The sequence below is a fragment of the Parasteatoda tepidariorum genome, chromosome 9 (genome assembly GCF_043381705.1).
Source record: "Parasteatoda tepidariorum isolate YZ-2023 chromosome 9, CAS_Ptep_4.0, whole genome shotgun sequence".
NCBI lineage: Eukaryota > Metazoa > Arthropoda > Arachnida > Araneae > Theridiidae > Parasteatoda > Parasteatoda tepidariorum.
Genome location: NC_092212.1, coordinates 17,847,350 through 17,872,380, shown reverse-complemented (window position 1 = coordinate 17,872,380; position 25,031 = coordinate 17,847,350). Strand labels below are relative to the sequence as shown.

Sequence of the window (25,031 nt, the reverse complement as noted above, 5' to 3'; positions counted from 1 at the left end):
ACATCCCTGATCACGATAATTCGGAAAATCAAGCACATATAATAAGTTAGATGGCAACCTTGAATAGATGGCGCCACTGAAAGAACAAAAAACGTACCTTCTGCCTTAAAAATACCCTTAATTTCAAGCGAATTTCATTGTTTTTAAAGAAATTAAATTGAGCTTTTACCACTTCTTGGGTTTTTAGTCATCTGTGGCATCCATGTATAATAATAAGCACTGGGACTATTTTTATATAAATAGTTCATATCTATTCTTGGTATGTTCTTAATGATTTTATTTTGAAACACAAATAAGCACTGTTGAATAAAATACGCCAAGCTATTGTTGTTTGGCCACAAATAAACTGTTTACAAAATGGTGGATTTTGTTCATTTAACTTATATATTTATTCCCCATATTATGTTATAAAATATGTACGATCGCAAGGTCACAAAATCTAATAAAAATGAAAGAGGCGAACCAATTATATATAAAACTAACGAGATAAGTATGTTTTAGCTCTTCATTTTGTTCTAAAAACAATGAAATACAAAGCTAAGAAACATCACACAAATTGTTATCTTTTCCTATTAGTAGAAATATCTTGCTTCACACAAAAATACAGGAAGAAAAATTGCCCTTCCCGAAACAATTCCATGTAAAAGGTAATTTGCCATAATTATTTATTGTTTTTTATTATTTTATTTAACAATGGTGGAAAATATTTCAATTGTAAGGTAAAAACATTTTTTTTAAATATAAAATTTTAAACGACAAAATTTGAAATTTAAAAGAAATTTGTGAATATTCTATAAGAAATGAAAGTTTAAAAATATCTCTTTTTCGAAATGCTATAAATCAAGAACTATTTGACCGATTTCGTTCAAATTTTGTTTCATAAAAGTACATACTTTAAAATGATGTAATAATATGTAGAATTTTATGTTCAAATTTTTTTAAATATTAGTAAACAATATAACGAAAAACTAAATTGTTATTGTATTGATTTGTATATTTATTATTGTATTGAATAATCTAGGGATAAGATTCCACACGGTATTTCATAGGTAGTCCGATTAGGTCACTATGAAGGTTAACTTGTTTACGAAAGAGCCATTTAATACAAAATCTAATAAAATTAAGAAAGTGGTAGCGAATATACGTCTAAATTTTTTTTAAATTTATGAATATAATTGGTTTGTCTTATTTACTTGTCTACCACCAAAGATTCAATGCTATGACAACGTTCCCTCACATACTTATAAAATAGAATTCGGTTTCCTGCGAGCTTCTGGTTCACTTTTTAAATGGACTGCGCAGACTACTTATAAAAAACCGGGCGGAGGCTTACTGATGTAGGAGGTGATGGATAAGCACATTTTATAATTGTGGACAAAAATGTTACCATAAAACGTTTTTGAGATATAGAAAAATTCGCGTAAGGTGAAATTAGCATTAAGTAGCCTAAACAACTGCTAACTTAAGTATACAAGGGTCTGAGTTATCATAAAGTCTGAGAGACCAGTGCTTAGAGTCCCCATAAGCCTGGGGGCCCTCTGAATGTTGCTAATATATTTGTCGCATTTTTCCTTTAGAGTTGTCTATTAAAATCATAAATAACAGAAATTGAAATATATATTTGCACAAATTTTTAAATATATTATAATTTACTCATGTTATAAAAAGTGTAAAAGCACTTAGTAAAAGTACAGCATGTAAATTTGGAGACTAGGGCCTTGGATTTCTAAATCAAAATCAACAAGTTTCTATGCATTTTGAAAAGCTTTCTTCTAGTGGTAGCTAAGTTTATGTTTTGATGTTTGATTCTCTATTTTGTAAATATGGTTTAAATTTTTTCCCCCCACCATAACTTAAATCATTTAAAAGTTTATGTAATGTTTATGTTAGGTTTTACGCCACTTAGCTCTCTCGACGTAAGGCTTTTAAAATGTTGGCAAAATTACCAAAAATTCTGAAAGCTTTAATATTTAATTGTGTACCACTTTTTAAATTATTTTGTGCAACGTATAATAATTTGTAATTTTGGAAATGCTAAATTGGGCCTCACTGGACAAGGAGTATCACCCGACAAACGTTGTGCAAAGCGTGGAGGTTGCGGGTTCGATTCAAGCTGTTACCCTGGATGGATCTTCGTGCTGCCCTCTTTACTATCGTATTGTCTGTCCTTCTATTTCACAAAGGTTTATAATCCTAAATTGCGAACACAAGCCTGCAAATTCATGTAATTCCAATAAACCAATAAGAACTGTTAAATAGGGGCCTCCCTGGCTGAGCGGTATAGCCCGCCAAACACTGTGCGAAGTGTGGAGGTAGCGGGTCCGAATCCCACCGTAACCGTACGTGATGTCCATCTATCCGTCCTTCTTCTTGACAGATATCCTGGTTGTTTAGGCCGGGATAGCCTGGTTGGTAGGACACTGGACCAATGTTCAAGAGTTCGTGGGTTCGATCCCAGCTGGCCACAGACTCTCCGTGAAGAGAATGGTGACTGATGCACGCTAAATCTGTCGAGTCGCGAAGTCCTCCATGTTCCTATAACAAATCAATGCCTTGGGGGGGAGGTTCTGATCCAGGAGTTTCCTTGTCTTCTGGATAGATTCAAAATTACAAGGATACGGAGTTGAACATTAGTAGTCGTAAATCAAAAATTAGGTGGCTGTTCAACGACGATTATAATTTTAAAAAACGCAATAACGGAACAGCTAAGTATTAGGATTACCGAAAGTCGCGTCATTTTACAGTAATGTAAAAAGTTCTTTCATTAAAGAAAGTGGTAGGATATATTTACCCTTTAATTCAATGACAATGATTGAGATGAAAGATATTTTAGTTATTCAAGATGCCCATAGTATATCATTTAAAAAAGCATCAGTAAATAAAAATATTTTTAATTCACATTATTTCTATAAAAGAAATTTTTTGAAACCGTATGATAAATAAGTGAAACAAGTAACAAGTTTTCTTCTTAAATAAAGTGGTATAGTGAGTGACTTAAAAGAAGAGGGATAGTTATGAAGGACTTTACAGGTGTGTTAGTTAATAATGCTAACATCACACTTTTCAACGTAAGTGGGATTTAAGTCTTACATTCATTTACTTAGGCGTGACGCTACTTCAAAAATACTACCAGGTACTTCTTCCACGTGACTTTGGAATATTATATTTTCATATCTTATAAACTGAACTCAAGGTTAATATCTTCCTTTCTCTTTCTTTGTTACATGTTATAAGAGAATCGCCGATGGGAAGGTATTTCTTTTTTTTTCCTTTCTCTAGTTGGGTATTGTTTATGAAAAAACCAGTTCCTTAGGAAGGAGAGAGTTAGAGTGAAGGAATCCTTTCACTTCCACATCGTTCAAGAGCACCGGGAAAGATTGCTTCAACATGAATAAGGTGAGTTAGAGCATTTATTGACATGTTACTTTGTATTGCGTGCCGGTACAATGCAGGCTTAAGGAAATAGTAGTAGATTCACGTTAATGCTAGCAGGAATTTAGTTTTTTTAGAGATACACCTGTCATATCTGCAGATTCTTCGCAATTTTTTGGAGGATTTAGTTGTTATATTGTGATAGTAAGACTTTTGCTTAGTTATTTAGTTCTGTTATAAAAACATTTATAACAGAGGATTTTAACTACCATTACAGATAAATTAAATAAATACTTAAATATTTGCATAAATACTAAATATTGTATTAGTTTAATATGATTACATAAGGGCTGGGCATTGAGAAGCGTCTTTCTTAGTAGTAGCAGAGATGCCAACTGCTCCGGTCACACCAAAATAATTTAAAAAACGGTAAGTAACTATAAAGTAAATTTTGCAAATATTTTGAATAATTTTGCTTTCTTTTTTAGAGGTATAGCATGACTTGAGTGCTATAAAGTGGTGATTTGTATAAGCCTACGAATTATTTAGAATTAGTGGTGGATAAAAATCTACTAAATTAAATTTATTAAACCAAGAATCACAATTGATAAACTACCACTTTAAAATATATATTTGCTGTCCGGAGCAAGTTGGCATCTCTGGTAGTAGTAATGTTTGTATATTAGCATATGTGCCAACTTTTAATCCCTTCCATTATTATTTTTTTTTCCTTTGGTATTAAAATTTCAATTTTTAGCAAAAACAAAATGCGTTGTATTTGAAAAAGCTTAAACTGACAAACAAAATAGTAACATATAATAATATATATGTGATATATACTTAATTTTTTAAGAATAGTGGTGATCAAAAAATTAAAAATTAGTTTATAAAAAAACATAGTATATATTTACTACCACTTTAAATATAAAAATAAAATTATGCATCAAATGCGTAAAAGTTGGTAGGTATGTATTAAAGTGAAAATCTTAATTTTCAAGAATTAATGATAATATATTTTATCTACATCCAAAAATCAATAATTCAAACGTTTATATATTACAGACCTGCCGACTTTTAATCTCTTCCATTATCATTTTTCCCAGTGGTATTAAAATGGAATTAAAACTTCAATTTTAAGCAAACAAATACGCTGTATTTGAAAAAAATTAAGATGACAACCATTGTTAGTAACGCATATTAATATATAAGCTTAATTTTTGTAAGAATAGTGGTGATCAAAATCATATAAAAATTAAATTTATAAAAGAAAAAATAGTATATATTTACTACCACTTTAAATATGAAAATAAAATCTCCCGCAAAATCCGGCAGAGTTGGCAGGTATATATATATATATATATATATAAGATAGATTAGTTAAGCAAATGTCCGTACGAGTATTGGTAAGATAGCTTATATTTTAGAAAAATCTTAATACTATAAGTATTTTATGACAACCACTCTCTAAAATCTTACTTAACAACTAAGTTGGCAGTTATGTGTTTTCCTTTATTTATGAATCAAAATTTTTGCATTCATGCTCGATTCTTGTTGTAATAAACTTGATTAATTATAACTATCACTACAGTTAAATATGGATAAAAAAATATTGATCTAAATTGAAAAGTAGTGACAAATATTTTAATTTTTTTTTTAAGGCTTTGAATTTAATATTAACCATACAAATACTGCAAATTTATTACTAGATGCGATCTTTTCGAATAATTAAGCAGAGTGATGGACTTGAAGTTACATAACTACCTTAAATTTATAATACCCTTTGCTACCACTTTCTAAATTTTTTAAAAACACTGCGCGTCTGTCGGTATGTAATCTTACCGGCAGGTGTCTTAAATAATAGTGAAGTATCAAATAATTGTCTATAATATAACTTCAATTATTTCTCTACCACTAGGAAAATTTTTTTTTTGTAAAAGTTTGGCAGATATATGTTATGAACACATACCTATTCTACCATAGAATGGATTTTCTAAGTGGTAGTAAAACAATTAGCGAAAAACAGATTTACTCAAAAATATGTCTTTATTTTGACCAAAAAGAAGTTAGCTTTCGTTCATTCGTTGTAGTGGAACTGGGCGTCTGAGGCCTTGCATACCTGCCAACTTTTACGCATTTGGCGTAAAATTTTATATTTATATTTAAAGTGGTAGTAAAATGTATGCCTTCTACATATTCCTTGCATTTAAAAACTTCATTTATAATCTTTTTGACCACCACTATTTTTAAAAAAATCAAGCAGATATATAAACATGTAATACCATACCTGGCAACTCTTCCGGATTTTCCGAAAGATTTTATTTTCATATTTAAAGTGGTGGCAATACTCAGGTTATTCCAATTAATTTTTTGAATGATAATTATAAATGAGTTTGACCACCACTACATATAAATAATTATAATCAATATATGAAAGCATAATTATCATTGCNTATATTTAAAGTGGTAGTAAAATGTATGCCTTCTACATATTCCTTGCATTTAAAAACTTAATTTATAATCTTTTTGACCACCACTATTTTTAAAAAAATAAAGTAGATATATAAACATGTAATACTTAAAATATAGTCCACCTAAACTTTACCAAAATACAGTGTATGTTTCTGCGTACATTTGTAATTTAAATTCCATTTTACTACCACTGGGGAAAATCATCCTCGAAAGGATTTAAAGTTGGCAGATATGCTTACGGTTTGCTTTCGTAATTTATTAATTTGCTTTCATATATATTTGTTTTAATTATTTGCATGTTAACGAGTTGTTATGTAATTACGATGTATGTAGTTACGAGTTGTTATTTGTTTGTTAACGAGTTTTTTTTAAGGTTTGGTAGGATAGAAATTTCTCTCACACACTTCTTAACTATATATTATGGAAATTCAGTAGCTTCAAGAAATATTGAGAAAATAACTGATGTACTAAAAAGCAAACATAATGGAGAAAACGTACTCATTTGTTTTGGGGAACTGTAAAGAATCACCATATTATTATTGACTCTAATGCTTAATTAATATTGATAATATGTATTTATTGAAATAAAATAAAAATAAGCTATATTCTAAAAAGCAAAGTTGATGGAGAAAAGGGTAATGGGAAATTTGTTTAGGAAAATCGTGGAAAATCGTCATTCGTAGATGACGCTTAATTAATATGTACTACTGACAGTAATATGTACTACTGGTATTATGGTAATCGGCGCAGTTTTGATAAGAATTCTACAACGGGTTTTACGTAGTTTTACAAAATATTTTTTCCAATGGTAGCAAAGATAGTGTATAAACGTTTTAATGAATTAGTATTAAAATAACTTTTTTCCTCCACTGCTTATAAATATTTTAACGATAAAGTGGAGATAAGATAGAGAAATAGTCCTGCTCCAAAATCCTTATCAAGTTCTAATAAGAATTCTAATGGCTGCCACTGACAACTGTATTTCACCCAAAACTTAAATTTTTTGTTTCTGATTAATTTAAGGAAGAGGGTAGGTTTCGTGTTTTTTTAGTGGTGCCATCTATGGCCAAGAATACGACTTCAGCCATACATATGTCACAGCCCATTTTATAGGGTGGGCCCATTCATTCATCCACAGATCGTAAATTTGACCTGAGCCAGAGAACGATCAATATCCAATTCAGTACCCCCAGAGGTTTTATTTGATATGGGAACATGGAGGATTTAGTGACCAGCCTTATTTAACGTGCACCAGTCTCCATTTACTATACTGAGAGTTTTCGGCCGGCGGAGATCGAGCTCATGCCCTTTTGAAAACATGTCCAATGCCCAACCAACCAGACTGTCCCAGCCCGTGAAACTTGAATGTTGAAGGTTTATGTAATAAGTACCAAATATACAAGTATAAAATATAATAATAGTCATAATATATTTGGGGATTATGAAAACTGCTTCAAAACTAAGCAGTTTTAATGTCGATTTTTTGGAATAAGTGTTTTACGTCCCCTCGAAAGTGATATGTACCGGAAAAAATTAACTGATTGAGGTCAATTTTGACTATTATGCGTTGGCCGCAAGTAATAGCATCATGCCAAGTGATGCTAAATACATTTTATTTTTATTCTCAAGGGATGCCCTACAAAATATGAGCCTTGCTTAATTCAATAACGTAAAGCCACCAAAAAGGGAAAAAAATAATTTTAAATAAAAAATTTAAATTATTTAAGGTGCTGTAATTGAAAAATTTCGTGGAAGAACCAGGCAAGTGGCATTTTCAGAAGAAAAAAAATTGCATCCGAACTATTTTATTACCAATTTGTTAGAAGACTGTAATAATAAATTTTTGCTTTATTTTATTTACCACTTCTAATTTGAAATAAAAATCATGTAAGCATACTAAAAACTAATGTGGAATACTTGCATTAACGTTAAAGTGAAAGCAAATTTTTTGTTGTTGCCTTAAACAAATCCATATTGATGACACGTAAAACAAACCAATTATATTCATAAATTAAATAAACTTTTAAAAGTGTATATTCGCTACTTTCCTATTTTTACTAGATTTTTCTTCAATGGGCTCTTTCGTAAACGGGTTTACCTTCATAGTGGACCATCTATCGGACTCCATACCTGCCAACTTTTAATCCCATCCATTATCATTTTTCCCAGTGGTATTAAAATGGAATTGAAACTTCAATTTTAAGCAAACAAATACGTTATATTTGAGAAAACTTAAGTTAACTATGATAGTAACGCATATTAATATATGTGCTTAATTTTTGTAAGAATAGTGGAGATCAAAATCATCTGAAAATTAAGTTTATAAAAGAAAAAAATAGTATATACTTACTACCACTTTAAATATGAAAATAAAATCTTCCGGAAAATCCGGAAGAGTTGGCAGGTATGGACTACCCATGAAAAAAAGGCTTTCAGATGTAGGAGCAGATGAGAAGAACGAGTAACAAGCTAGATATAAATAGAGATAAAAAGAATTGTTTTTCAAACACTACATTACCATACCTGCAACTCTTCCGGAAGATTTTATTTTCATATTTAAAGTGGTAGTAAATATATACTATTTTTTCTTTTATAATTTTCATTTTTAAATGATTTTGATCACCACTATTCTTACAAAAATTAAGCATATATATCAATATGCGTTACTATCATGGTTGTCAACTTAAGTTTTCTCAAATACAACGTATTTGTTTGCTTAAAATTGAAGTTTTAATTCCATTTTAATACCACTGGGAAAAATTATAATGGAAAGGATTAAAAGTTGGCAGGTATGCTATATTAAAATGATTTAAATTGACATGTTTAAGGTTTAAGTAGACAAATTCATTCCTAAGTTCTGATAAAAATTCGATTTGTTTTAAATATTTTTGCTTTAATTTAAAACCACTAAAAAAAAAAAAGAAAAAAAGATTTGATAAACAGCCAGTGGCAGTTAAGACGGCATATCTTCAATCAGCTTTCACAAAATTTTGTTATTCTCAGTTGAGAGCATGTGATGGTTATATTATATCTATCATCGAAGAGTTGTAATCTATAAAGATATAATCAAAATTAAATTTTCTTACCTCAAAATCTATTTTACTTATCAAATTTTGCGATTAGTTTATTTTAAAAAACAATATATTATTTTCATAAGAAAATATCTATCTATATATTTTTTTTCCCTCTCAAAAACAGTTGGATGATTGATTATATGCATCTTGGTAACAGCTGGATTTGTTTAATTCACGCAATATCTGAGAAATAATATCATCACGCTATATCGCGTGATCGGTGACAAAAGCTTTAAAAAAAAACTTTTTTAAATTATAGCTTTAAATATGTTGAAATGTTTAAAACAACGTGTTCGAATTTACGTATGCTTGAGAAAAATCTACTTAAAATTAATTTTTGTTAACTATTTGTTCAATAAAAAAAATTACATAATTCGATTTTGTTCCGTATGAATACTCGAAAACCCTGTCTGGTATATAACTTAACTTCTTCGAAAACCTGGTGAAAAACTCAGTTTTCGCTGGATTCCCCGCTCAAGTATATATGAGATCCGATTCGTTTGAACTTTTTATTACAAATGTATTGTGGTAGAGACAAATTTATTTGCTTAAGATGAATTTAATATTAAAATCCCGTTGTTTATTTTCGGGATTATGAATGTCTTATTTATAGGTAATTAATTTCAAAAATGTAAAGGGAAACGATTATTTATCCGATTGAATATAGTAACAAGAACGCTTTGGCACTTAAGTTGGTGATAATGCTCAATTAGGCAATTAAAAAAATAATTCATTTTATATTTTTAAAATTCTATTTTAATACCAGTTTTATTTTACTGATTTTATTTATATATAAATAAAATTTTGCTTATTAGTCGCTTGTTTACTATTCATCAGTTTCTCCTTCAACTAAATTGAATAGCAACCATTTGAGATAAATGGTAGCTATAGCTTAATCGGTAAGAGGTTTCCACGATCTAGAAAAAATGGAGTGGTAGCTAAGAATTTTCAGAAATAAAACAGTTTTCATTAGAGAATTACGAAATATTTTCCTGAGGTACTATTTGGATTTTAAACTAATTTGATATTTTCTGGTGTTATTTAACCCTTTTTTTTTACAGAATAGCATAGTTTTAAATAAAAGTATACTTCATACTACCTATAAGTACTTGTCAAATCACGCTGATTAGTTAATCTGATCCCAGGTAAATAAAGTAAGTAAAAAGTGGTTGCAATATTTTTATGTTATTCATATAGCGTATAGTTATCAATCGCGTTACGAAGTAAATCTGTCTCCAGATTAACGGTTTGGGTACATTTGACGAATAAGACTCGTTAATTGTTTATTACCAATAAATAAAAAGTGGCGAGTAAAATATTTTGCGGTCAGTCCATTTCAGAAAGAAATAATGTATTGATATCTGCTACATCTTGTAAATGACAAAGCATTTAGTGAAGGTGCCAGATTATTTTAGGTAACAATTTAGAAAAAAAAAAACTTTTTTAATCAAAAACTTATTACTAGGTTTTTAATTTGGTTGTTTCCTCTTAGTTCGGAATTTAAATAAATAGGATCTAAAAAGTTAAAGGTTACATTAACCCCTTGGGGATGGGTGATTCATAAAAGCATTCGTACAAAATCAGGATGTAAATATATAAGAAACGGTAGCTTAAATGTAGGCGTTGCTAATTTGCCAGATTTACTTTGCTTTTACTTTAATTATTGTTAGTTTAATTACACATATAAGCAATGTTAGTTCAAAATATAACTAATTAATTTTATTTTGAACTAAGTAATGGTGAATTAAATAAATCAAACAATTATAATCCCACCCACAAATAAACTGTTAAATAATTACTTTGATTACCAGTTTTATCTTTTTACCCTGGTTGATATGGTTTTATGCTGGCACGTTTTTGTGACAGTCGGCGCGAAAGGGTTAATGCATAAATACGAATTTTATCTTCTTTCCGAGAACGGTTTTCTTTCGTGGAAGGCAAACGAAAACATAATAGAAAGTTTATTCACAAGTAAAAACAGAAAGATTATCAGGACTTATACGCAGGCTTAGTCCAGTCCGTTGGAAGCTCAAAAAAGTGGTGTTAATATACTTTTAAAGAACTTACAGATTTCCTCTTTGTTAACGTTCACTTTAAATTTAAAAATTCTTTTCTCGAGGTGTTTGTTACTAGATATACTTACTTGGAAATATTAAGTATGGTTGCGTGTACAAACTTATGAACACGTTGAATGCTACGCTAATTTTACATGGCTTGCCCGTCTGGCCAAACGGTAAATAACTACAAACTAAATTTGCAAATATTAGACAGATTTTGCTAGTTTTTTTAAATGGTTTAGCAGAAATATCTGTCCTAATAAAATTTTACGCAAAATGCGTAAAAGATATGAATGTAGGTATGAATATTTCGCGAAAAAAAATGCTAAAAAATACCTTTGTTTTTGCTCTTTTCAGTCTTGGTATATATAGGCTTTCAGCCCTGAATAACATTTTTATTGTTTTACAATATTATTGGAATAAGTGTCGCCAAACTATTAAAACTGCGCCAGTAAGGAACATTGCATACAAATAATTCTCAATTTTACGACTTAAAAGTAGTATAATTATTTGGTGTGTAGAATTTATACTTGAAATAATCAAAAACTAATTTAATAATCTACGTTTGGGTGTGTTCAATACAGTCTTTCTAATCATGCATCTAAGAAAAGAGAAAAAGTACTCAGTATTTTTAATTAACTTTATTAATTGTCCTAAAAAATTGCATAACTAAAGCTGTAAGCCGGGTTAATACCTGATAAATACTTACCAATATTTATATGATTTCACAGATCAAATCTAGAAAAAACAATGAAGTGTTTTGTTTGTTCACAATTATATACTTACACGTAGAAGTTTATTGGAATCATTTTAATAAAAATTGCATAATTTTTTCTTTGGCGATTTTGGGTGCCTTTAATACTAACTGTCTCATTTATCTGCATTATGTGATTATCCAGAGACAATTGATTTTTAACATACTGAGTTACACGTAAAACGTGTAGGTATCCACTTTTCACATTCGGAATACGAGAGGGAATAAAAGTCTTCAGGTCAGCTGCGTGCAATGAAAGTTAATTTTCTCGACCTTCTTGATAAGTGGATTTGTTGTTGCTCTAGAACTGCTCTAACTTGTTTATTCAGTAAAATTCATGAAACTTAGTAAAAGACTTTTCAATTCGCTTTTTACTGTTTTTTAAGGTATCAAAATCCAACAATCATTTAGAGCGTAGTTTTTCCAAACTTTTTTTTTGGATCGTCTCCCATTTCGCAAAGACAAAACATTTCCTGCAAAATAAGTTTTATTTTCAACTCACTTCTCTGATTAATTTAAAATTTTCTATATAAATCTCTTTTAAAACACCGTTAATTTATTGACAATTCCTATTAACTTAAAATTAAAGTATTTCTTATACATAAAAATAGACGATACGTAAAAGCTATAAGTTTTTGCATAAAAGAGACTGATTTGTATTTAAAATTAAGTCAGCCATGTAGTTTACCTTTAAATATTTCATATGGATCTGTAAAAACATTTATGAGCCGAAATGGAGCTACATCAATGTTGTCTTACACATTTGCTGCAGTGATTCATAGTCAGACAGCTAATATTGTAAGAGAGTTCTGTAAGCAAGTCCAGTTTCCGCAAGCAAAATGTAAAATTATTATGAATTTTAAATTTATTTAAAAAAATTGGTAGTTAATTAAAATTTTTTTTATTCTTAATTTCAACATTTAAAAAATTTCTTGTGTAAGTTAGAAGTCTTCAACGCCCACTGGTGCCGCTCACGTTGTAACCCATGATTTAAAAACACAGCGTAAGGCTTAGTTTTAAAAATCTTTTCACTTAGTTGAATTCTAGATTAGTTTCTCTAGAAAAACATTTATTGGAACTTTTCTGCATGATTCGAAGCCTTCTATTAAAATTAAAATAGTGGTAAAGGAGCTTTGATATAATTCATTTTATTTTTAATTAAACGAAATATTCGAGCTAAACGAAATACTGTACAATGCAAACAATATAAATAAAAAATATGTGGTTCTAAATATTGGTGTTCAACTTAACCCGCTAAATTCCTCATAGCACTTTCATACAACACTATGCGGTCCGCATATATTTAGTGATAAGTTTACCATGTAACCGGTGTTTATTTTTGTTAAAACCACCTCAGTAGCCGGCAAAAACCTGAAGTCAAAATTCCAAAATCGAGCTTTGACATAGCTCCTAGGTACAAGAGATTTCAAAAAAAATAAACGATGATGACAATTTGACTGAAAAGTGTTATTTTTCAAATATTACAATTTTGAAATATTATACTTTCTCATAGGTTCGTAATAAAGAGAATTTCATATTTAAGAATTTGGTGTAAATCTGCAGAAGGTAGTTGATTTTGAGTGTAATCGGCAAATAATAAGCACATGTTTACATGAAGCTTACACTACATTTTATTTAAAATAAATGAATTAACCAATCAGAAAAGTATGAAAATTAAAATCTGTAATTTAAATAGCCTCATATAGATACCATAAATTTTTTAATGATATAGTCCATTCCTAAATAGAAGTTTACATTGAGCTTACATTACATTTTACAAGCACATTACATTTGTATTAAAGTTACAAGGTTTTTTACAAGTGAAGTTACAGTGCTGTGTGTATATAACATTCATTCAATAGTTCTTCTTCGAATGATATGAAGCAAAGCAATATTTTAAATGTAAGGGAACTTTACACATAAGATTGGTGGTTTTTCGTATTTTATTTGCATAGCATACACGACACCTTCTTCCTATACGTTTATTGGTTTCAGAAATTTGAATCAATTGGTGTTGTTTTAATTGTCTGGATAGCCTCTGAGTTGAATCATGATGTGGACCACGTGACGTAGTTGGGATATCCATATTTTCTTCAGTATCTGGTAAATTACCCTGAATCCAAGCTTCAGATAACTGTAGTAGGAAATCATGAAACTTCAATGTTTTAGTAGAATTCACATTTAAACTCTGAATGCATTAAATAAAGTTGAATGCATTAAATAAAGTTTGTTCGTAAACTCTGAATGCATTAAATAAAGCACAATTGAAAAGGTATAATACTACTTTTTTTTGTCCATTTTATCGTTTTTCTATGTATAGGATAGTAACTGAGATATTGATCAGCTCGATCCACTCCTTTCATATGATGATTGTAGTCAATTATAAATTGTGGTTTTTGAATTCGACGATTGGTTTTTCTGCAAATTTTTCCGGTATCAATTATTTCGGCATTATGAATAGTAGAAATCATTCTTATGTCTGTACTTTTCGCTGTTTTTCGTAATTGTAGAAGTATTTCTTCTTTTCGTTTAAATGCAGTTTCAAAAACTTTCAGCCTTGTCTTTTTCAAAGAGTCCGGAAATCCTCGGTTGCGTCGAATTGTTCCACAAACTCTGATTTTATTTAGAAGTAAAATCTTTGAGAGTTCTACACTGTTGTAGAAGTTGTCTATGTATAATGATGCCACTTTCCCAATGAATGTGCCAATAATTCTAAGATTGTAGTATTTAAACTTTGCCCTGCACCAGAATATAATTTAAAACTTGAAATTTAACCTGTAGTAGAATCGCATAGCATCCGGATAAGAATACCATACTTTGTGATTTTCGAAATTCTGAAATTCAGTCTTCCAAGCCATGGTATCATGCCCTCATCAATGGAAATATTTTGCCCAGGTTTGAAATTTTCTTGGAATTTTTTTGAAAAATAGTTTATTATGTGTTGAATTTTGAAGAGTCAGCCAGCATTGTCAGGAACATTATTATTATCCGAAAAATGTATAAATGCTAATATTTGCTTAAATCTATTACGGGTCATGGTTTTAGAAAATATTGGAGTCTCAATCAAAAGATTTTTTGATCTATAATCGTTTATCCTTGATTTTTTGTCTGGCCCATCAAAATTACTAGAGCAAACCACTTTTATAGTTCGAGTATAGTGACATCAACCCATTTAGCAGTTTTTTTGTAAACTTTGAACTTATGGGAATTTTGTGCGTGATATTTGTTTGTTTCCGTAGCAATGAATTTAAATAAATCATCCCCAATAAACATGTCGGCGAAATCTTCTATCTTATCTGTATTTTTAGGAAATACATTTGGCCCAAGTAAACCTTCGAAATCGTCATTATTTTTAGGTGGATCAAAATCCGACCAGACATCCTCCGTATCTTGATCGCTTTCTTCTGAATCACTCGGCAAGGGTAGCGTTCGATGATTTCTTTGCACTTCTATTTCTGAACCACTTGAATACTCTGCACAATCTGGATTATCTTCTAAAATTATTGAATCATCACTATCAAGAGGAATATCAAATAAATTATCTACGCATTAATCTATAAAAGTATCCTTTCTTTCGTCTGCCATTATCAAGGGATATGTTTAAAAAATATGAAAACAAAACGCGCATCAGTTTATTAGTCGAATAGATTAAATATTATATCTCCATTATGCCTCTATATATACTCTCAGAGATGCCAACTTGCTCCGCTTTGTAAAATAGTATTTTCTAGTGGTAGCGAGTTTTAAGTTACTTTTAGTTTAGTATTTTTCATTATAAGTAATTCTTTCACCACTAAATATCAAAAATTATAAGTATGATATAAAATGCAACGTTAAAGCATCAAACTACTGGTTACTATATGCAAAGTAAGCGTAACTTTCTTTCTTTAACGAATTTTACTATATAATTTGCTACCACTTTATTAAAACTATTCCAGAAAACGGAGCATTTGGCATCCCTGTACTCTATTGTCCTTTGACAAAATGTCACATGAATATCAGGTTGCAACACGCGACATCTATGTGTTGTCACCGGCCACTAACGTTTGGCTTGGACATAGCACCAACGTGTTGTCACGTAAAAACCAAACGTTAGCTGCCGGACATGAAAGTGTTAATTTCTTAATTAACATACACGGTTAACATCATAATAATTTTTCGGTAAGCGTTCAACTCTTTCAGGGTCTCAGCCGCTGGGTCTATCAATTCATAATTTGATAAAGTGGTATATTAAAGTAAGAAATATCTCTTAGTAATTACCTAAATTTACTACCACAACTAAAACTTTTCAAGGACCACGGGAACCCTGAATAACTATAGTGTGATGGCGCTATATCGCATATCATCTAACATTTGAGTGAAATATATTTTCCAGTGGTAGTAAACAAAAGCAAACATTTTGAAACAAATAAGAGTTTGTTAAAACGTTCATTAGAACTTATAAACTGAACATCAGTGAATTTGACATTTTATATGTAAGTTAAAATTATTAAAATTTTGAATTAGCTATCACTACTAGAATATATGCTGAATAATAAAAATTTCATAATTTTCAATGATGCCAAGTGTTCTGGAAACGACAAAATATTTCAGAAAGCTTAAAAGAACAACAAATTCAGGAAGTCGTAGAAATTCATTCTATTTTTATGAACTTCTATGACTCATCACTATAAATTACATTCCAAATTATTTACATTTAAAGCTAAAACATTCTTATCATTTATTTTGTAAATAGTGAAAATATTTTTTCTTTATCTTCAATTTGTTCCCTTTATTATGAATCGATTTATTTTTATGTATAACCCAGACTTGATTTTTTGATTATCAATTATTGTTCATTCTGAGATTTAACTTAATGTTAACACAGCACCCCCTTCCCTTCCACCACATATTCTTCAATTTAGATGAAAAAGCAGATATCCATTCCTGGATAGGTACTCTGAAAAACTTGATTAGTTAGTTCGTCTTATCATTTATTTACAATAACAAACTCTTAAAAAAATTTGCATGTTACTCGTCTCTTTAAATAAAATATTGAGTTTTAGTCGTCTGTGGCAACCCTTCAAACTAAAATTTGCAGATATTCGTCTAATTTTGTCAGAGGTTGAGAAAACTCAGCACTGCTTAGTTTTTAATTAAGAGGCGTATTATTTTAACCTTTTGAATTATTTAGAGGTAATGATGAGTAAAAACTGTATGAATCGAATTTACGACACAGAGAATCATACATTTAAGGACTATTACTCGAAAATGTTTATCTGCTGTCCGAAGCAAGTTGGCATCGCTGAATCGTTGCAGGGCATGATATCTACGACTTCTTTATATCATACGTCTTTACAACCGGAGGCTATTTAAAAGTATTTATAAGTAAAGCTCTAAACATAATAAGTGATAGGAAAGTAAATTTGTAATGAACATTTTTCTAAGAAATTAAAGATAACTTATACCATATAGATAACCCATACCATAAGGATAACCATGGAATACAATATATATTTTCACTTTTTACATATTAAAGTAATGTCTGATCCTCACAATTGGGCATGTTAGGTCGTAAAGGTTCAATATAAGTGCATAAAAATGGCATAGATTTTTAATAAAATATAATTAAAAACTGACTAATCTTAATGGAACTAGAATATAATAAAAAATCTAACAATTACGCAAGATTTTATGCGTTCCTTACAAATTTTTTTTTCTTCCAATGCCAACCTGGAGAATGACCTTTCGTCATACAGGCATCTGAAGGGCAGATTTGTTAGCCACTCTTTCAGGGGCACCATATTAGGTGGGCAAACGTTGCTCCCACAGTAAGAACTGATAGTACAGAGAATAAAAAAACATCCATGCCTTGACCGGAATTTGAACCCAGAACCTTTCTGATGCAAAGCCAGTTCTCTAATCACTACACAGGCCGGTCGACTGTTCCGTACAAATAATATTTTTAATATTTCATCAAAGGTAAAAAAAGTTTTTTTTTAGATTAGTTAGAATATAGAACAATGAGGTGGCATTCCATTTTAGTAATGACTTATTTCTTAATAAGTAAAGTATATGATATTCAGCCCTACGATAAAGTCACTCAAATTTTTAAATTTGTAGATCTGGGTAATTAATGTAAATTTATATTATTCGCAGATCACTTATTTAAAATTTATTCTAATTTAGAAACACGACGTCATTAACGGCATATAATAATACCATGCTATCACCATCTCTATAATATTAAATACTTTATGACATTATGTATTGAGGACATTATGTATTGAGGAATCGTTGAGGATATTAAAACCCAATTGGGATTCGAGCGATTGTTGTTCATCATTAATACTCCTACCAAAAAAACTGATTAGATGTGTTTTTTTCCTTAAAGTTTCTGGGTAAATAACAAACTAATTTGATGTCGAAAAACATCACTTAATTGCTGTGCAATTTAATTTCTTCCAATAAATAAATAAGGAATTTTCACGTTCTTAAATAGCTGATTTCTTAATAGTTTCTTTTCTGTTTCTCGTTGACTTTCGAGAATATTGTACATTGAAGTTTCATCAGGTAATTATGAATGACTTTTGTGTGAAATTTATCGTCTCTTAATATCTTTTCGTCCCGTGCAATCTACTAGAACTTGGGAAGGGGTGAAAATAGAATTGTTTTAACTAAGCGAACCAGTTCACTTGAAGCAATCATTGATTTGAAGCATGGATTGAAAGAATTACAAGATAATTTATTTACTTATGATGTAGAACATAGATTGTTTCGAATCAATCGATGTGATCTAATGTAATACTGATTCGAACCACTAATTCCTATCAACGGAATTGATTTCAATAAGCGAACTGGAATCTCTAATTCGAATTTACATAGAAAATTGTTTCTTTTTGTTGAATCGAGTTTTAAACTGATTCAAATCAACTAAATAAGTTGGAATCATATTCGTCAAATCAGTAATTCAAATTAGCTTCAAAATGATGATTTGCATGCGTAAATAACTGATTTAAAACCTAACGCTGGTCTCCATTAATAAATTTTAGAAAAATCAACGAAACATAAATGATTTATTTCTGATTATCAGACCCGTACTTAAAAATAAATGGCCTTGTCCAAGACAAAAAAAATTTTAGGAGTAGAATGTATATTATTCTATAAATTAATTAGAAATTTTGAAACGTTCAAACTTTGAATTAAAATTAGCTTCAAAATGATTATTCGCATTCACAAATAACTGGTTTAAAGGGACTGGGATAAGGTTGGTAAGACGTTGGACTCATGTTCGTGAGATCTTGAAATTGAATCCCGGCCGCCGAAGAATCCCCGTGTATTAAATGGTGACTGGTGCACTTTAAATCTGTCGTCGTCCTCCATGCTCCTTTAAGTCCTCCATGTTCCCATAACAAATCAATACCGATGGTGATACTGAAGTGAAAATTGGTCGTTCTCTGGTTCAGGTCAAAAATTACGATTTGCGGATTATTGCTTGGAGTATGGATGGGTTTTCCCTGTAAATCGGACTGTAACGTGTGTGTTGATGAAGTCGTATTCTTGGTGATAGATAGTGCCACTGAAAAAGCAACAAACGCACCTTCACAAACGCATCTTAAAACAGCTTGAAGTCCCATAGCAGGCTTCCTGGTATTGGAAAGTAGCTTTAGCAACAACAACAACCAAACGCTGGTCCCTAATTATAAATATTAGAAAAATCAGCTAACATGAACTATTTATTGCTGATTATCAAACCTGTGCTTGTAAAAATGTTTGCCTTGTCCAAGTCAAATAAAATTTTAGGAATGGAAACTATATTCGCCCGTAAATTATTAGAAATCTCTAAAGGTCTTCCTTATAGAGTAAATTTCAAAAACATTCTTCTTAACATTCCAGACAAATAAAGAAAATTTTTGCAAACCTCCATAAATTTAAGCAATGAATCATTCTGTAGATATTTAGCAAATAGAAAAAAAATATTCGATTGTTGCGTGATTTATATGCAAAATTCATAGAATTGTAGCAATCATATATTTTAATTCAGTCTCTCTATGAAAAAAATTGGATGATCATGCTTGAATGTTTTATAAAAAATTCCGTGTTTGTTTTATATATGCACTATAATAGAATGCAGAGAAAGATACTTTTTTGATTGTTTTTACTTCATGGAGGTTGCTAAGACAACTCTTAGAAATCCGCCTATTACATAAAATATAACTTAACACGTTCACGCCGAGGAAAAGTGAAAATACTGGTACGGGAAAAGAGAAAATACTGGTAGAAGAGCTATTTCAATATTAGATAATATTCGGGAGGAGTTAATCTATTCTCAACAATAACAATTCACTGTAAGGAAATTTTTCACGGCGAAGAAGCAATTCAATATAAAAATTGTATCCGTTAAAAGCAATTGGTAGTTATGGATTTTTATTATTCCCGGAAAAAAACTGAAAAATGAAATTTATTGTTACCAGTTTTTACTCCGTTGCGCTGTCAAGATGAGACAATCTAGCGTGACCCATGGGTGGGTCACCCCGGCGTGAACGTGTTAAAGAATTTGTATTCCTTTCATATTTTGATAAGTTATATTATTTTGCCAAGATGTTGAGACTCTTAAAAGGTAATTATTAAAATACTGTTTTAATTTAAAGGCTTAAAATGCTTTTAAGTGTAAATATTCTAATTACAAAATGCTAGGAAATTATGAGGAACATAAATACGAAAAATATTTTAAAGGTGCTTGGGTATGAAACATTACGAAGTATAACAGCTGCGCACTGAAACTAACTCCGTTGCAAGTTAAGAAAAGACCATTGCGGTATAGGATTTAAGTAAACATCCGTAACTGCATATAGTTTCTTTTTATTTCGTTATCAAAATATACAAATATGCTTTCAAAACACTTTACAAACTAATAATTTTTAAAAGTTAAACTCGTCGAACAGAAATTTAATTCGAGCTATCTTTTATTTTATATATTATAGAGTTATTGAAAGAAAAGGTTATAGTTTCGTAGTCTTACTAGAATACTAGACTTGGCGACATATTTCGATAAATAAGGATCATTCGTTCATGAAAAAGAAACAATTATATGACATTGCAAAATCATGGGATTTGATTGGACCATTGAAAATGGCACGTCTTATGTTGATATGCTCTTAACAAATCAAATGCGAGATAAAGAATTTTTTCTTTTGTTTTGTTGTAGAAGAAAATCGTCTACAAGAAGCAATATTTATTATTCTTTTATCTTTTTTTTTTAACACGTTCACGCTGGGAAAAGCGAAAATACTGGTACGGGAAAGGAGAAAATACTGGTAGAAGAACTATTTCAATATTAGATAATATTCGGGAGGAGTTAATCTATTCTCAACAATAGCAATTCACTGTAAGCAAATTTATCACGGCGTAGAAGCAATTCAATATAAAAATTGGATCCGTTAAAAACAATTGGTAGTTATGAATTTTTATTATTCCCGGAGAAAACTAAAAAATTAAATTTATTTGTTACCTGTTTTTACACCGGTGCTCCGCCAAGATGAGACAATCTAGCGTGACCCACCGGTGGGTCACCCCGGCGTGAACGTGTTAAAATACGAACAGAAATACGTATATTTGTTACGATTTTCAGATATCATTTTTTAAAAGTTCTTATTACTTGTTAATTGATTATTAGTAAATGACTGTTACTATTATGATTAAGAAAACAAGAAAAAAGGCTGTGTAACATCGTTTCAAGAGATGGCGATATTGATATACGTTCGCGTTAACAGCTTTGGCATCTATTTGGCCTGCACTATGATGCAAACAGATTCTCTTTATAGGGATAATGGTTTTTTGTTTTAACTTGCAACAGTATAACGATTTTACATTTCGACACAAATATTAGAAGTGTAAAGTAATTACAAGTAATATCTTAATCCTTAGATGTGAACAAACGGTGAATATTTTATTCGGACTACCATTAATTGACCTTTGATTCATTTCTCGTCCTGTCCTCTCCCTATTCATCACAATTAAATAAAAAAAAAATTTCATATTAAACATTTTATTTTTCACTTTACAACCGTCGTTGAACAGCAGACCCAATTTTTTTGGGTTTATGACTACTAATGTTCACCTCCATAGCTTTGAACTCTACCCAGAAGACAAGGGAACTCCTGGATTAAGTATTGGAAGAAATTTTGCCTTTCGTGGAGAACTTTTTGATAGACCTAACTCGCATTTGCGTTACCATGGGTGAAAGCGAGACGGGAAGGAGATAAAACTGGTATAAAGCCATTTTAGTTTTAACTAGTTTCCGGGAGGAGTAAATCTATTTTTTTTTTAAGCTGTTTAATAATATCTTTTCTTCCTGGGGGGGGGGGACGCAGTTTAATATATATGCTGTAATAAAAAAATCTTGACAGTTACAGAATTTCAGTTTTTTCGAAAAAAAAATACTAGAATGAAATGTTTTACGCTCCAGTTTTTGCTTTTTTCCGTCTTGGTATATATACATGCTTTCAGCCCTGTGCATTACATAATACCTCGAAGGGAGGCGAGGCAGTCTGCCACAAAACCTCTTCTCTCTCTTAAACTTGTTTGTTCAATCTCACTACTTCATTTTAATTTTCTCTCAGTATAAGATACTGAACCCCAACTTTCACCTTTCAGTTGCGCTTCGGCGATTTATTATTTATTTCCATTCAGATGAATTAGTTAGAGCCCCTAGCGGGGCTGATGCTAAGATAACCATCACATATGAGTATGAGTATGTGCGTTACATGGATAGAAAAATCACGAAAATCTCCCACGGTTAGCCTGACGGCAAGGGGACTCTGAGGATACTGTACGTCAGCACTGTGGTCAGTGTAAGCCGGGTGCGGAATTGGTATCGCAGCCATCGCTGGGATTCGAACCTGGTTCACCTCATTGGAAGGCACACGCTTATATCCCCTGAGCCATCACGGCTTCATATTAAATATTAAAGAAATGGTTATCTTGGATGAATAATGAAAAAAATATCGGCTCAGTTTCTTTGATGACTTCATCTGATAACCACAGGTGAAAGCACTATTGTTTCGAACTGCGCAAAGATTCAAAATGGGAACACTTGATTCACATCAGTTATTGCCCTTTTGAATTGAAAGTTCAGTTTTTAGAAATCTGTAGCAGAGATAAAAATTTGCTCAAAATATCTCAGTGTGTATCTGAAAATAAGTTATCTAAATTCTTCCTTAACTTTTTTTTACGATAACAGATGTAATGTTTTATCGGGTCTTCAGCTTTTTTAACAGGTAAGGAAAATATTTTACGGTGAATTTAAGTTCTGGCAAAATTTCAAAGTGATTTTGAGCAACTGATTTTTCCATTCTCAGTTCACTACAACTAAGAATAAATATTTCTTAGTAAGAGCGAAAGACGTCAGGTATGCTATAGTGTATTGTATAAGTGCCGATATCAATATTTTTAATACATTATTAAATCAATATACAACGGAAAATCAATAATAAAAGTAACATCATTTTGCCACCAACTAATTTTCTTATAAGAAGTTACTTTAAAATTTCCAGATTTAAATTAACATACCTCTTGTTGAATACTTTAAGCTAATGAAATTTTCTAGCCACTTTTCAGATATTTCTTTCTTTTTTCCTTAGTTATTACTAAATTATTAGATGAACTAGTAATTTAGGTCATAAAATGTATTTTAGAATATTTTACAGCTATACTAATTTAATCAATGAATAAAAATTAAAAAACGACTTCTTAAAAATTCGATTTCTTAAGTAACAATTCGACCGATTTCGCACAAATTTTGTATTTTACCATGTAAAATTATATTCTTTAATTCTATTCAAAAATTGTGTATCTAACTATTCAAAATTTTTTGAAAATATTATTAAATAATATAATAAAAAATACATATTTACAAAAAGTTATTTGTTTAATGGAATTATTTTTAAATAAACGATTTGAATAATTTGTGAGAAGTCGGTTGAATACTTTCAGAGGACAAGTCGCAAATTTAAAAAAGTCTTACATTTAAAATTTAATTTCTCAGAAACTATTCAACCGTTTTCACTCAAATTTTGTATTTTTCCATTTAAAATTGCAAAATGATGTAAAACTTTGCATACCTTACAGTTAAAAATTTTTTCGACTATTATCAAATAAAATAATAAAAATAATAATTCCTTACTAAAGTTTATTTTTTGCAATGAATTATCTTTGGATGAAGAAATTTTATAATTAAGTGCAAAAATTTTTCAGTTCGCTTAAAAAATTCTCGAGATATGGCAAAATACACAAAAAGTAATAATACTAAGGGGTTCAAACATAGGATCGCTGACCTGATCAAACTTTGGCGACCATATTTCCCAGATTGCGGCTACCCCGTACAATTCGGGGGTAAGAAATCCTTATCAATTGAAAAAAAAGTTATACTTATTCGGAGAAAATACGATTTTTTTTGTCTGATTTCGTAACTTAAAATATCGTCTGTACTAATTCATTAGCATATTTGAGGTCACCCGTACCACTAAGATTGAGCCCTAGTGTGAATATTCGATTAAAAATTAGAAAGGGTGGTCCGTTTATTTATTTATTTATTATTGTTATCAGAGATACCAACTTGTCCCGCTTTGTAAAAACATGTTTTCAACTGGTAACGAAATTTAAGTTATTTTTAGTTTAGTATTTTTCAGTTTGAGTAATTTTTACACCGCAACAAATCAAAAATTTTAAGTATCAAATGAAATGCAACTTCACTTCATTTGTCTTGTGGCTCTTCTAAGGAGTAAGCGCAATCATACTTATTCCACAACTTTTACTATTTAATTCGTGGTCGTCCGTCTACCGAAGCGGGGATGCTACCCCCTCCTCAGAGGATCAAAATTGTGAAGGTATGTCTTCGGATCATCCTCAGGGATGTTTCCCAGACCTTCACCAATAGCCCATTGTGAAGCTCTAGTGCGACGTAAATAAGCTACAACTGTTTAATTCACTAGCAATATATTGATAACTACCAATAATTAAAACTTTTATTGATTACTACCAATGATTAAAACTTTTATTGATGACTAACAATGATTAAAACTTTTATTGATTACTACCAATGATTAAAACTTTTATTTATGACTACCAATGATTAAAACTTTTATTGATGGCTACCAATGATTAAAACTTTTATTGTTGACAACCAATGATTAAAACTTTTTTTGATTACTACCAATGATTAAAACTTTTGCCGAAAACGGAGTATTCGGCATCTCTACATTATTATTATTGCACACTGTATTACAACTTTTTTTTGTTTTTGTATCATGTACTTCTTTACATTAT

General features: G+C 30.3%; 1 protein-coding gene and 1 long non-coding RNA gene across 5 annotated transcripts in view; one reads left to right on the top strand and one right to left on the bottom strand.

The window, feature by feature from the left end:
- LOC139426493 (uncharacterized) overlaps nt 1-25,031 on the bottom strand; it is a 93,478-nt gene that overhangs the window by 13,700 nt on the left and 54,747 nt on the right. The gene's annotated exons all lie outside the window — the stretch shown is intronic.
- LOC107453131 (alpha-tocopherol transfer protein-like) overlaps nt 506-25,031 on the top strand; it is a 67,041-nt gene continuing 42,515 nt past the window's right edge. The window contains exons 1-2 of one of the 4 annotated variants that reach the window (XM_016069825.3): nt 506-647; nt 3,235-3,396. In XM_016069825.3, the coding sequence (XP_015925311.1) occupies nt 3,388-3,396 (9 nt within the window). In that variant the 5' untranslated portion in view covers nt 506-647; nt 3,235-3,387. Of the gene's footprint in view, nt 648-3,234; nt 3,397-22,812; nt 23,116-25,031 lie in introns of those variants that run through there. The other 3 variants (XM_071185610.1, XM_016069827.3, XM_016069828.3) reach the window with 3 other exon arrangements.